We start from the raw sequence: 12,930 nt of genomic DNA, 5'->3' as shown, positions 1-12,930 counted from the left end.
GCTGGGGATGCTGAAATGAGCTTCCTTGCTCCCCCAGCACCTCCCCCCACCGGGGTTCTGGCAAGATGGCTAAATGTTAGCAAATAAAGCGTGCGGGTGGGGGGCGCGGGGAGCACAAGGTGGGAAGGCGAGCGGGCGAGCGGACACCGGGGCCCAGCGGCCTCCTGCAGACAGGGCCGCGGGGGGCGGGGAGGGGGCCGCGGGGGCTCGCCGGAGCTCGCGGGGCCGGGCGCCTCCCAGGAAGGCGGGGAGGGGAGCGCCTGTTTACCCAGGAGGGCTGTGCTGATAGCACGTTCCTCGAGTTTACTTTGCTTTCCTTGAGTTTATTGTAAAGGGGTAAAGTTTTCGGATCCGTCACGTGACCCTGACAGGTCCTGCCTATGGCGCGGCAGACCACCCACGCCGAGGGCCATGGAACTGCTTAATAGAAACAGGCTTGTAATTGTGAGTCCGCGCTGCACTCCGCCGAAAGCCTCCGGCGGCCCAGCGCGCCGGGGTTTTTACACTTTCCGTTCCTTTTGTAAAGACGGAGGAGGAGGAGAAGAAGACGACGAAGACGAAGAAGAAGAAAAAGACGACGACAGGGAAGACAAAGAGACTCGCAGCGACAAGGCAAGGGGGAGACGAGGGAAGACGGGGAGAAGACTGAGGAGCGGACGAGGAAAGGGGGGCCAGGAAAAAACAAGGAATTGATGTGAAATCCAAGCCCAGCGTCCGCGCCATCGGCACCCGCGCTCCGGGCAGGGGTTGACGGCCGGCTATGGTGAGTGCAGCCGGCGCGGCCGCCGCCGCCGCCACCTTGCCTTCGCCCTCGCGCGGCGTGCGCCCCAGGCGGCGCGGGGACGCGGGACGCCCCGCGCCGCGAACGGAGGAGCGAGCACCGAGCGCTGGGCAGGAGGGGCGGGCCGCGCGCCGGGGCCGTGGGGCTGGGTGGGCTGCGCCGCCCGGGCGCGGGAGCGCGGGTCCCGCGTCTCCGCACTGGCCCGCACACCCGGGCCCCCGCCCCCGAAGCCAGCTCCGCGGGGCGGGGAGGGGCACTGGCTGCGGCGGGCCCCGGCCGGGGAACAGCTCCGGGGGGAATTCTCACGAAGGGGGCCGCCTGGGAGCCCATTTTCACGCTTGAAAGGGTCGCCACCTTGGCTTCCGCTCATCAGCCTGGTGGTGGCTCCTGACTCGCAAGTGGAGACAGAGCTGGTGATGGAAGGGCTGTTGCGGAGAGTGACAGCGCCGGGGGGAGGGTGGGGGGCTCAGAGAGAGAGCGCGCGCACGGAAGCAAATTCTCTCCGCTCGGTGGAGCTTTGCCCAGACCAGCTGGAGGGGACTTGCGCACGCTCTCCACCCACACACACCCTGGGCTCTCGCACGGACTCCTGGTTGGGTGGGACAGCCAGGGCTGGGAGAGAAGCACCTTACCAAAACCCGGAGTTCCAACACACACTTCCCCGTAGACACTGGGGGGGGGGGGGGGGGAAGAGGGCCAGAGAGGCTTTTTTGGATTCTGGAAGGGGCCACGGGTAGGAGAGGTATGTGTTGACTCTTGCTCACGGATTCGGGCGCTCTGGTGCCTGCCACTCATTAAAGAGGTGGGCGGCTAGCCCAGTGCTGAGAGTGTTGAGTGCGGCTTAGGGGAGCCTGGAGGTAGGCCGGACTGATGCAGACCCTTATAGACCCGTTCCCAACTCTGGGACCACAAGACCCCCAGAGACTGGCTTGCCTCTGGGTGACATGTGCTATGTCTCTACATGTTTAAGTTCATGTTTAAAATGATGCCTAGTGTGTGCATTAGCAATAAGTCCAAAGTTTTCTGATCTCAATTTCCATCACCTAAGAAGAGCCATATAGATTTGTTGTCTATGGAAAACACTCAGAGTCCTCTGTTTTTCTGGACCTGGGAGAGAACATCTTCCTCCCTTTTATCCTTCCTCCCTGGGGAGGGCAAATGCTAAAGAACTAGACATAAATAATAAAGACCCACAATGGGTGGTTCTAAATATTTTATAATTGGGTCACTGAGGTCCTGAACTACTACCATAGTCCCTTTTCAGCATTCTGTGTGTTCGAATTGTTTCAAAACTTTTAAATTTATTTATTGGCTACAGTAGTTCAACATGCAATTAACTCCCTCTACAAAGAAATACATGGCTTTCTGGTGTCATTCTTTGTTACTGAAACTTATTATTTCTGGGTGGTACCTCTGGATAAATTGCCTCAGGTGCTTTGTGTACTCATGTTTGTAAAACAGGGGGCTTTTCAGTTGTGAGTTTGTGTGTGTTCCAGTTGTCACCCAGCTTCCTTCCACAAGGCTGTAAAATGCCATTGAATCCATGATCTTTTTAAATTAAAATGTTGAATCAAGGTGGACACCAATAGGCTCCATCATCTTAATACGCCCATTCTCAATTTGGGGTGTTAGCTTCATTTCAAACTCACTGTGAGAGGTGTATCTAATTTCTGGTTATAATCTAGTCATAATCTGAAAAGCTATTTGAACGGGAGTTAGATCCATTTGGAATTATTTTGTGGGGAAAAAAAGGCTGTTTTACAAATTGTCATCAACTTTCTACAGATAAACTGACGAGGTAAATCCATATGGATTAAAATGTCTGTCTTCCCTGTTTTTATCCTCATTCTTTTCTCTCTCTCTCTCTCTCTCTCTGCCTGTCTCTCTGTCTCTCTCTCTCTCTCTCTCTCACACACACACACACACACACACACACCTTTTATTTTCTCCAGCCTCTGCCACAGTGTATAATGCCCTATTGAGACATGTAGGCGTGATGTGTAAACCGGATTAGCAGTATGAAAGAAAGACACACAATAAGCTGGAATTGTTTTACTTCCCTTTCATTTCTCATGCCTATATCTCTAATAAATTTGTTGCTCCAGCAGTGGGTCAAAGGGATCATGTTGCTCAGCTTCTTTTTCATGCAAGACCCAATGGCAGAGATCACTGAAATGAATGATGTGCCTTCTGCCAAAGGCAAAGCTTGATATAGATATATTAGATGGAGATATAGAGTTGAGGTGAGAGAAGGGTGGAAAAAAATGTTCAAAGTCTGGGTCTTTCAAGAATACATCTCTATCCATTAGAGTAAAGCAATGTGGATAAGATGACATTTAGAGAAGGGGGGAATCAATACAGGGGTCAATGCTGTTTTCTTTCAAGTTCATAGTAGGCTCTGAACATTCTCTTGGCAGTTGGTGACATTCTTAGCAAGAGAGTATCAATAGCTTTTGGCAATGCATAAAATCTAATTCCCCTTTCAAGCTAGTATTTAAACCTGGAGTAGTCAATGTGGGGATTTCTGGGACCTTCTCAGGACACTCCCTCTGCTGCGCTCCCTACCCCCAGCTCAACTGTAAGCTCAAAAAATGCCAGTGCTCCCGGGTTTGTGCTGTAGACCCTTCATTTACTCCTTTGTGGAGTTGAGAGCAGCTTCCCATTAAAGGAGATCAGGGGTAATTAGCAGCATTATTTTGACAAGTTGGCTAGAGCTGTTCCCTTTCCTCCAGCCTGGGGAGGGGGGAAATAAGGGGAGGAAACAGAAGGTGGAAGGGAGAGGGGAGGGGAGTCAAGCCCAGTGGTGTTACATTTTGTGGCTGCTGAATCTTTTTTCCCCCTCCTCCTTGAAACCTTTTAGACTCATTTTCTACCATCACCTTTTAAATAAATACAAGAGCTGCCAATGGGAAAATAATAAGGCATTCTTAGGGAGCCAAGAAAATGTGGTGGATGGTGGCATATTGGCTTCAGTTGAGTCAAGACTCAACCCTTATCCAAGGTACCTTCTTTGAACTTCTCAGGCCCTGGCCCATCACTCACATCCTGTATCCTGGGCCCCCCACACATAAATAGAATACTATGTCAAGTCTCCAATTTCTCTCCCCATACCACCCAACAAGAATACCATGAGACTTAATGTAATTTTTGCAATTCTTTGCATTTCTGGAAAAGAGTGTTAAACTCAGTAGACAAAATTGTAAATGGCCCCATGGTCAAATCACTGGAATACATTAACCCCTTTATTCATTTATAGTCTGTAAAAGTTAGTCAAATTACATTGGATTTTAAAGACCCATTTGGTTTGATCTCAGAAACCAGTGAAAGTTAAATCTCATTGTGGTTTTTCATAACTCCACCAAGTCTGGCTCCCACAATTGTTTACTGTTGGAACATCCCAACACAAAGGGCAGATACTTTATTTCAGTGTTATCATTTGGGTAATCTGATGTCATTTTTTAAATGTGTGTGGTGTGGCCATGGATATTTGAAGTGTTGGAACACAGAAGGGAGGAAAGAGAGTTTGCGGAATCTATTTTGAAAAGTACAGACTCCAGTGAGAAGTCTTGGATCATGATTGGTAGACAAAATGACAATTTATGCACTGAGATGAACTTTACTTGGAAAGGGAAAATGGAACACTTAGCTCTTGCTTCATAGAGGCTGGCAACTCCTGCTGGTTGATAAGGCCCCAAGTTCTCACTTATTTGGTAGCTCTCACAAGGGAAGCCACAAAGCAGAAAGGCCATTAAAGGGACTTTTCTTCCTTGCAGACACCTTAGCAGGCCTGGCTCCTCCAATCAGCCTCATCTCAGGTCTGTGGAATCCTTGTGGTTAGTTGAAGTTAACAAACCCGGTGTGGCACAGCAGTCCCCTGCACAGGGCATGCATATTAAAGCCAACAATGCTTACAAATGTAAATAAGGGCAGATTGATTAGGAACAACATTATCGCTGGGAATGTCGCACTCGCATGCATCAGCAATGAGGCAAATTGGGGGCAGCCTCAGCCCTGACCACCCAAGTCGAGCAGGCTTTTACACTGGCTCCTCTTCCCTTTCTTAAAACGTTACAGAAACAAGGCCAATTAGATCCTCAAAGTAATTCATCTCTGTGTATGAAAAAAGGAGACCACAGGGGAAGCGGCGGGTGGGGGTGGTGGGGAGATTAAGATAGCGCTTGTTAGAGCCGAGGCTCAGGATTGCGTCCTGCAACCAATGGGTAGAATTTACAGGCCGGGACCATTGTCTGAGATGCTGAAAAATTAACCTATCAAACAGCGGGGCGAGGGGGCTCAGGGCGCTACATGTAAACCTCGAGGATCAACGTTCAAAACGTTTAGGAATTAAGTCAAACTGAGGGAAATGAGTGGAAGAGGCTTTGCCATTGAAATGATGCACATGTGGCAGTAGGCAGAACGAGAGGGGATGTAGCTGCGCAGGGAGAGTAATACAGAACCACTACGTGTACATAATCTATAATTTCATTCTAGAATTCCATCATCCAAGTAACTACACTGAAATTCCTATAATAAAAGATTGGGACGAAATATTTTGGTCTGAAACGTTTGTAAAGAAATTTGAAAACACAAACTCAGCAATGTGTCCATGGCTACATGGTTACTTTACCTTGCCATCTAGCAAGCTGCAAATATAAAAAGGCTGACCGGTAAATACAAGGAGTACCACCCGCCAAGTGTTTAAAAAAACAAATTCCAGAAGCAAGCACGAAATGGTTTGACTTGAAATGTCTTCAGAACTGTTCGGTAAGAAAAGCCAGAATAGTAAACCACTTTTCCCGGTTTGTGCTATCTATCAAACATAATAAAGATCAGGATTATACTCAAAGGTTAAATTGCTGTGTCGAGCCCAGCCTTTTTGTATTATTGTTAATTAATGTGGTGTCATTTTCACCGCACGGTGCTTGCCTTCCCTTCTGGATTTTAGCAGCTATTCCCTGAGCCACTCACAAAATCACGTGCTCCTGAGGCGTTATGAGTTTTGAATTTCCGCGCTGGCCGGGTACTCAGGTCCTCCTGATCCGGTGAACACCCCCAAACTTCTACTCTGTTTGTCTTTATTCTCCAGGACACCCTATCCTGCCCCAGGTACCACACACGTTTTGCCAGTTCGGGATTCAGGGAGGAGGGCCTCCCAGTGAAACCAGGAAGGAGAAAAGGCTAGGGGGAAGGTGGCTAGGCAGGGCAGGGCTGGGAGGGGAGAGATGGGGGAGGACGAGAAAGGGGTGAAAGAGGAGAAAGGAGAAGGGAGAGGGAAGGAAGTGGGGAGGGGGAGACCGCCGGAGAGGAAGGAAGGGGGCGGGGAAAGCTGGCGGACAGGCCCCCTGCGGGAGCCGCGTGGACCGCCCCGGTGGCCGGCGCGCCCCGCAGCAGCCCCTCGCGGGCCGGGGCCGCCAACGCGGGGCTGCTGAATGGGAAGGGACTCGTGCGCGCAACCATTGGCCAGCCCCGGGGAGGGCGCGCGGGCATTGGGCAACGTAAGGGGGCTGGTCCGCCTTCAGGAATGTACTACGGCGCGTCCGGCACGTCCGTCCGCGCCGGCGGGGCGCGCGCTCCGCCGGGGCTCTCGGGAGACCGCGCTGGAGGCAAGGAGCCCGCCCGGCGCTGGCTCCGCGCACCGACCTTCCTACCTGCTCTGCCTAGACCGTACGGGCGCGGGGAGTCCCGGCTCCGTGCGCGCGCGCAGGCACCCGGGCACGCGCGCGCGCGCGCGCTCAGGCCTCCGGGCTCGAGGTCACATGGCCGCGTGGGCTCCGCCTTCTCCCCGCTCCTCCCCCTTTCCCTCCATCTGGGTTTCTTTCTTTTCCTTTCCTTTCTTTCTTCTTTTTTTTCAATGAACACACACCGTGTGCATCTTAAAGCCACACTGCCCCATTTCACGGCTTCAGTCGGCTTCTCGCTGCCGCGGGTCCTTCTGCAGTTCAACCCTGTTTTAAAAAAAGAAAAAAGAAAAAACAAATACTAAAATGAAGCAGAATCAAGGGTTTGTGGGTCTGCTTCCTACCACAGGGAAGAACTTGATAACTTGCAAACGTAAGAGAAATACACCCCACTTTCCAAAAACAATTTTTTTAAAAATAAGCGTAGTTGTGTAGACGTGTCTGCCCCCAGGATCCACCCCAAAGGGTCGCGTGTTTTGTTCCTCAACGGAAAGCGAATCCCCGGGATTTCTTGGTGACGCTGGACGCAGTGTCGGGACAAATTCTCACTATCCGCAAACAATTTGTTTCAAATGAGCCTAACATTAGAGCCTTTATTCTCTCCTACGTCATGCTATTATTAAATACAACAAATGCATACCGGTTTTTGGAAAAAAAATTCATTTAAAACTCTTTATAAAAGGATGTGGTTAATAAAAAGGGGGGTCCAAAAGAACCCCAAATAATCAGTAAAACTTTTCTCTCTCAAGGAAACAATTCCGCTTCTCTGGGTTGTTAAAAGGATTCTGTTTCTATTTTACTTATGTCACATTAAAGATTCAAATTGAAACGCCTGTGCCTTCACAAGACTGCTTCGGTGTCTGGATTCCACGTTTATAGAACACTGACTCCTTCAAACCAGGACTGTTCTGTGTGGGGTTTTTTTCGTTGTTTGTTTTCTTTAAGGGGGAAAGGGGGAAAATTTTTAAGAAAGGGTGGCTTTTCTCAACGTCCTTGCTTTCCTCTTTAACTTTCCATTTTGTTTATCTTAATGTGAGGCGTTGTTCCCTTCGAGAGCCTAAGTCTTCCCTTTAGTTATAAAAGAAAAGAGGAGGGAAAAAAAAAAAAATCTGGCACACACTGGCGCACTATCCACCACCCTGTCATTATTGGTGCAGGCCTGGGAATTCAAGCCGGACCTCCCAGTATTTGCTACAGCTTGAGGCCAAGGTGCCTCTGAAAGGGTTTTCTTTGAGGAATTTCAGAAATTGTTTAAGCGCTTAAGAAAATATTACATTTCCCCCCGTGTCTATCGCGAGGCAAATGTTCGTGTGTGTGTGTCTGTGTGTGTGTGCGCGCGCGCGCGTGTGTGCGCGCAAAGGGCATCTCACAAAAAGAAGACACAGTTGAAAAGAAAAGGAATAAGAAAGGAGGGGGGGAGCATTCCTTAATGGAAGTATTGCATGCGAGAAGGTTGGCGCTCTCAGAGGCTCCCCCCGAAGCCCGGGATGCACACACTGGGGTTGCCTACCTGGGTGGTCTCTCTACTTTGGTGAGCTGTTGCTAAGCAGCTAATAATAGTCATGTTTGCTGAGTAATTTCTGCCCTCCGCGAGCCAATCGCGTCGCAGAAACCCAAGCCATCTGACAGCCCCGGGGGCGGGAGCTCCAGCCTTTTTCTCTTTCGCTCGCTCTCTCCCCCTCCACCCCCTCCCCTCCTCCTCTTTCTCCAAATGGAGAGAGTTCTTTTTTTTCTTCTTCCATCTCATCTATTGAATCAAGGAGCTGCTGCGGCCGCTGCCCGCTGCACACATACAGAGCGGAGTCCCCAGGTCCCGGGAGCGAGAGAGGCGCGCTGCACTGGGGCAGAATGGTCCAGCGGGTTGGCGAGGAGCACAAGAAAGCAGAGTCCGGGACCGAGCAGCCACCGCGAACCCAGCAGCCAGAGCCCGAGCAGCCTGAGCAGCAGCTTCAGGAGCCGCCACCGCCAGCAGCAGCGGGAGCAGCGGCAGCTGCCCCGGCCAGGCAGCGCTGAGACCAGCCGGGCACCCTCGGACCCCGCGGCGGCGGCGGCGGCGGCTCTGCGCTTACACTCCGTGGCCGCTCGGGCGATCAGGGAAGCGCCGAGGGAGCCAGCGCGGCCCGCGGGAGCGGCGGGGATTTGCTGGCCCTTTTTGCAGTGAAGGGGTCGCAGCGCGGGGCGGGGGGCGGGTAGAGGGAGTTGGGGACCGCGAAAAGCGCCGCCGAAGCGCCCGAAGGACAGGCTCGCTTGGCGCGCCGGCTCTTGCCCTCCCGCGAACTGGATGTGGGCAGCGGCGGCCGCAGAGACCTCGGGACCCCCGCGCAATGTGGCAATGGAAGGCGCAGGGTCTGACTCCCCGGCAGCAGCCGCGGCCGCAGCGGCACCAGCGCCCGCCGTGTGAGCAGCAGCAGCAGCGGCAGCAGCAGCATCAGGTCTGTCAACCGGAGCCCAAGCCCGAGCACCCTGCAGCCAGCAGCGTCCTTGCGAGCCGAGCGCCCAGGCGCGCCGGGAGCCCGCAGCGGCGGCAGCAGCGCGCCGGGCCGCCCGGGAAGCCTCCGTCCCCGCGGCGGCGGCGGCGGCGGCGGCGGCGGCAACATGGCCTCGGCTGGTAACGCCGCCGAGCCCCAGGACCGCGGCGGCGGCTGCAGCGGTGCCCCGGACCGGCCGGCTGGTGGCGGGAGGCGCAGACGGACCGCGGGGCTGCGCCGCGCTTCCGCGCCGGACCGGGACTATCTGCACCGGCCCAGCTACTGCGACGCCGCCTTCGCTCTGGAGCAGATTTCCAAGGTGCATTTCAGACTGTCCTCTCCTCCCACTCCCACTCTCTCTTCCCTCCTCTTCCTCTTTGGGATCGCCCCCGCCACACACACACTCACACACACACACACACTCTCCCTCTCTCTCCAGGAAAAGCAGCAGACAAGTGGGGATAGAAAAATTCAAACCCTCCCTCTGGTCCTGCGAGGAAAGGGCTGTCTGAGGTCCGCAGGGGGTGGAGGGGTGTGTGTGTGTGTGTGTGTGTGTGTATACACGCCCTCCCCGGCGTGCCTTTTCCGGAGCACTAGAAAGCGGTCCACAGTGGACCACCTCGAGGACGGCCGCGGCAGTGCCCTGCCCCGTATCCCCTGCCCTGGAACTCCCTCCTCCTGCACCCCTGCCCCTATTTGCAGCCTAAACCCCAGTAATACTGCCACATTTCTTAACATCTTGGAGGGGGAGGCGCAGTGGAGAGAGGCGGAGAGAGGAAGGGGGGAGGGAGCCGAAATAAAGGTGGTTTCCTTTTTTGGCAACCGGTTTTGCTTTTGTTGAGCATGAAATCTCTGCTCCCTTAAAAATTATCCTCAGAAAAAGACATCCCCCGTCTTCTTTTCCAGTTTTTGAGCTGCCTCTCCTCAGAGCCTAAGAGGGGAGGAAAAGTTGTAAACAAATCGCCACCTTAAATTCGCGGTGCGGGTCTGCCGAGCGCCCGGGTTCATTGTGTTTACGAGGCTAGCTGAAATGTGTGGAATCCAGGGAAGGCGAGCACTCAGACGGGGGCCCACCGGGGCCGCGGCCAGCGCCGGGGAAACGCCGCCGGGAGCAGCCTGCGCCCAGCCAGGACCCCCGCCTGCGCCGGCCTGGGCCCTTCCCCTGTGCACTCGGCTGTTTTTTACGTTTAACCCGAAGGGAAGGGAGAGGAGGGAAAGATCCATGTGGCTGCCCTCTTCCGATCACAAATATTGTCGTAAGTTGCAGATGGCTGCCCCACTTCCTAATTCAGCTCACACAGCGTCTCCCAACGCTATGGAAATGCGTCGGGAGTGAGCTCCGTTGGCCGGCCGCGCTCACCACGTGGATCCCCACTTACTACCACTGTAGGCGGGGGTCCCGTTGGGGAAACCCGCAATACATTGTTCCCAAAGTGCGCTTGCCCCCAGCACCCGTCTCCGCCGGGGCACCCCGAGAGGGGTGATGGATGGAGCAGGACTTACAGGAAAGGGGGACATGGGTTGCTGGTTCTTAAATGTTGGGCTTCATCATTGGGATGACGCCGCCCCTCCCTTCCCAGGTCTGGGGTGAACACTGCTGGTGTAGTGTTTCCCTCCTCGTGGTTTGGCTTCCCCTTTTCGTGTTTGCAGCCCATCCCCCAGCGCCCCAAGTCATACTCAGGGATGCTGCTTAGGCCGCGCGTGGGGGCGCCCTGCGGCTCCCGAGGTGCAGCTCCCACGCTGCAGCCTGACTTTGATTTATGACCGAGCCCCCCCACGCTGCTCGCGTTCCCTCGAGCCCGCCGGGGTACCACTCTCGAGAAAGGGTCCCTGCGCTGCGGCCGCCCGCGCCCCCACGGCTGTCGGGGGAATCACCGGGCGGGTGCGCGCGAGCGGGCGTGGGCGCGCGGGCCCCCATTCCCCAGCGCTCACTCCTCCCTTCTGCTTCGTCCCCAGGGGAAGGCTACTGGCCGGAAAGCGCCGCTGTGGCTGAGAGCGAAGTTTCAGAGACTCTTATTTAAACTGGGTTGTTACATTCAAAAAAACTGCGGCAAGTTCTTGGTTGTGGGCCTCCTCATATTTGGGGCCTTCGCTGTGGGATTAAAGGCAGCTAATCTCGAGACCAACGTGGAGGAGCTGTGGGTGGAAGGTAAGAGACCAGCGCCCGCCGCTGCGCCCGCTCACCCTTCAGCTGGAGTCCCCGTCCCTTCCTTCCGATTGATAAAGATATTTGCCGGCATACACCTAGAGCCCGGCCGGGGCCAGCGAAAACCCCCTGCCCGCACCAGGGGGAATTGTTTATTGTTTGGGCGCCTGGCCGGGAGCCAGGCCCGCCCGACAAAGGCCGCGCTGTAATCTACTCGGGGCGCCGCGCTTTGCTAGGTGTTGTGGGAGAGAGTGGCGAAGGCGGGCCGGCGGGGGCGCGGGGCCCCTCCGCGGGACAGACCACTCCGCACGGCCGGGGGCCCGGGGGCCTGCAGCCGCCGCCGCCGTTCGCCGCAGGCGCGCCCCGAGACGTGGCCAGGGGAAGGCCTCTCCTGTCCGGGCTCCCCAGCTCGGCTTCCTTCCCTCCCCCACCCCCACCCACCGCGTCCAAAGAGAAAAGAATGGGGGGAGAGAAAGGCCACCCCTCCGGCTGGAGGGAGTGTGCGCGCCCCCGGCGGCCGCGGCCGCCGAGCTGGGGAGGGCGGGGGGCGGGCGTAGCGCGGGCCTGCGGAGGCGGCGGCGTGTGTGGTCCTGTTTTTGGACAGCTTTCAACTCTGGGGGAAGAAAACATTTGTCTCAAGGTACAAAAAAAAGGGGGAGTGGGGGGGAAGGAGTTGAAAAAAAATAGTAAAGCACGGACTGGAACGCATGTTTGCAAAGTAGATTAATGTTTCCTCGCGGGTGGGGGCTTTTTAAATGGAATTATTCTGGGGGAAGGCTGTATTTTTCGGGCGGAGAAAAGAAATGTGTTTTAAGAACGTGGGTTTGAAGGGAGGGGCCACAGGAACCCTCTGACGGGTTCTGCCGGTCTTTTATCCAGGCTCCTCAATTTGGGGGTTCTTGAGGCCTTTCTTAGAAAAGCAGCTGTAAATTTAAAATAGATCTTTCCCCCCCAAACGGAAACATTTTACATTCTTTTGGTGATACAGGTTTTCTTTTTTCAATTTTTTTTTTCTTTTTAAAATTTTTTTGGAAAGTAAGGAATCCTGCTATTTGGAAACATTTTAACCCCTAAACACTGCTTTGGGCATCTCTTAACCTTGCAAGGGGGTGGAAAGGGAGGGTTGAAGTAATTATGTAGATATTTCAAACCGAAATGTTTGGAGCATTCCTAGTGAAAGCTACATAAGACACAATTTGGAAGCTGAAGATTTGTATGTATAATTGCTTCAGTGATCCCTTTCCGGATGCTGTTGGATACTAACCTTGGAGAATATTTTGTTAATCTTGCCTTGTTTATGAAGATTCAGCTTACAGTGTTTTGCAAGCCTATGGTGGAGTATTTAGTTGAGAAGTGACAATTAAAATAATAGTCCAAATAATTAAGACAAGAAAACATTCCTGCCTTAAGTAGCTTGGTAATTAATGCAAAAGTGTTCTTTGGATTGAATCCATAGGGTAATTTACCTCACTTCAGTGCTTCAATATCATTGGTAGATAAAAGAAGGGTTTTATGGAGGGAGCACCTATAAATGCCCTTAGCAATAAGTTTCCTGAGCACCTGTGATGTCCCTAGCACTGTTAGGAACCATAAGGGACTCTGAAGTGTGTGAGACACTGCACAAATTCTTGCAGTAAAACTCCTATTATTCAACGCATTTGGATTAAATTTGGGTTCACAGTTGAAATGGGCTGTGAAAGTTAAATGGAAAAAAAAAATAGCTTCCATGGAAGTAGTGTGGCAGACTGGGGGCTGGGAACACCTAGAGAGAGAGGAGGAAGGAGGGCATTTTAGGCAGCGGACACAACACCAGCTGGGGTGGGAAAGGGAAGAGTCAAGTGATGGCCTCAGCTGAGT

At 53.6% G+C, this 12,930-nt stretch overlaps 1 protein-coding gene across 2 annotated transcripts in view; it reads left to right on the top strand.

The window, feature by feature from the left end:
- Positions 1-260: 260 nt before the first annotated feature.
- Positions 261-12,930, top strand: part of PTCH1 (patched 1) — a 69,263-nt gene continuing 56,593 nt past the window's right edge. Inside the window, exons 1-2 of one of the 2 annotated variants that reach the window (XM_069476306.1) lie at positions 261-763; positions 10,884-11,076. In XM_069476306.1, coding sequence (XP_069332407.1) covers positions 761-763; positions 10,884-11,076 — 196 coding nt within the window. In that variant the 5' untranslated portion in view covers positions 261-760. Of the gene's footprint in view, positions 764-9,054; positions 9,247-10,883; positions 11,077-12,930 lie in introns of those variants that run through there. The other variant, XM_069476305.1, reaches the window with a different exon arrangement.

This window comes from Eulemur rufifrons, chromosome 7, assembly GCF_041146395.1.
Source record: "Eulemur rufifrons isolate Redbay chromosome 7, OSU_ERuf_1, whole genome shotgun sequence".
Lineage (NCBI taxonomy): Eukaryota > Metazoa > Chordata > Mammalia > Primates > Lemuridae > Eulemur > Eulemur rufifrons.
This window is presented reverse-complemented; position numbering and strand designations above follow the sequence as displayed.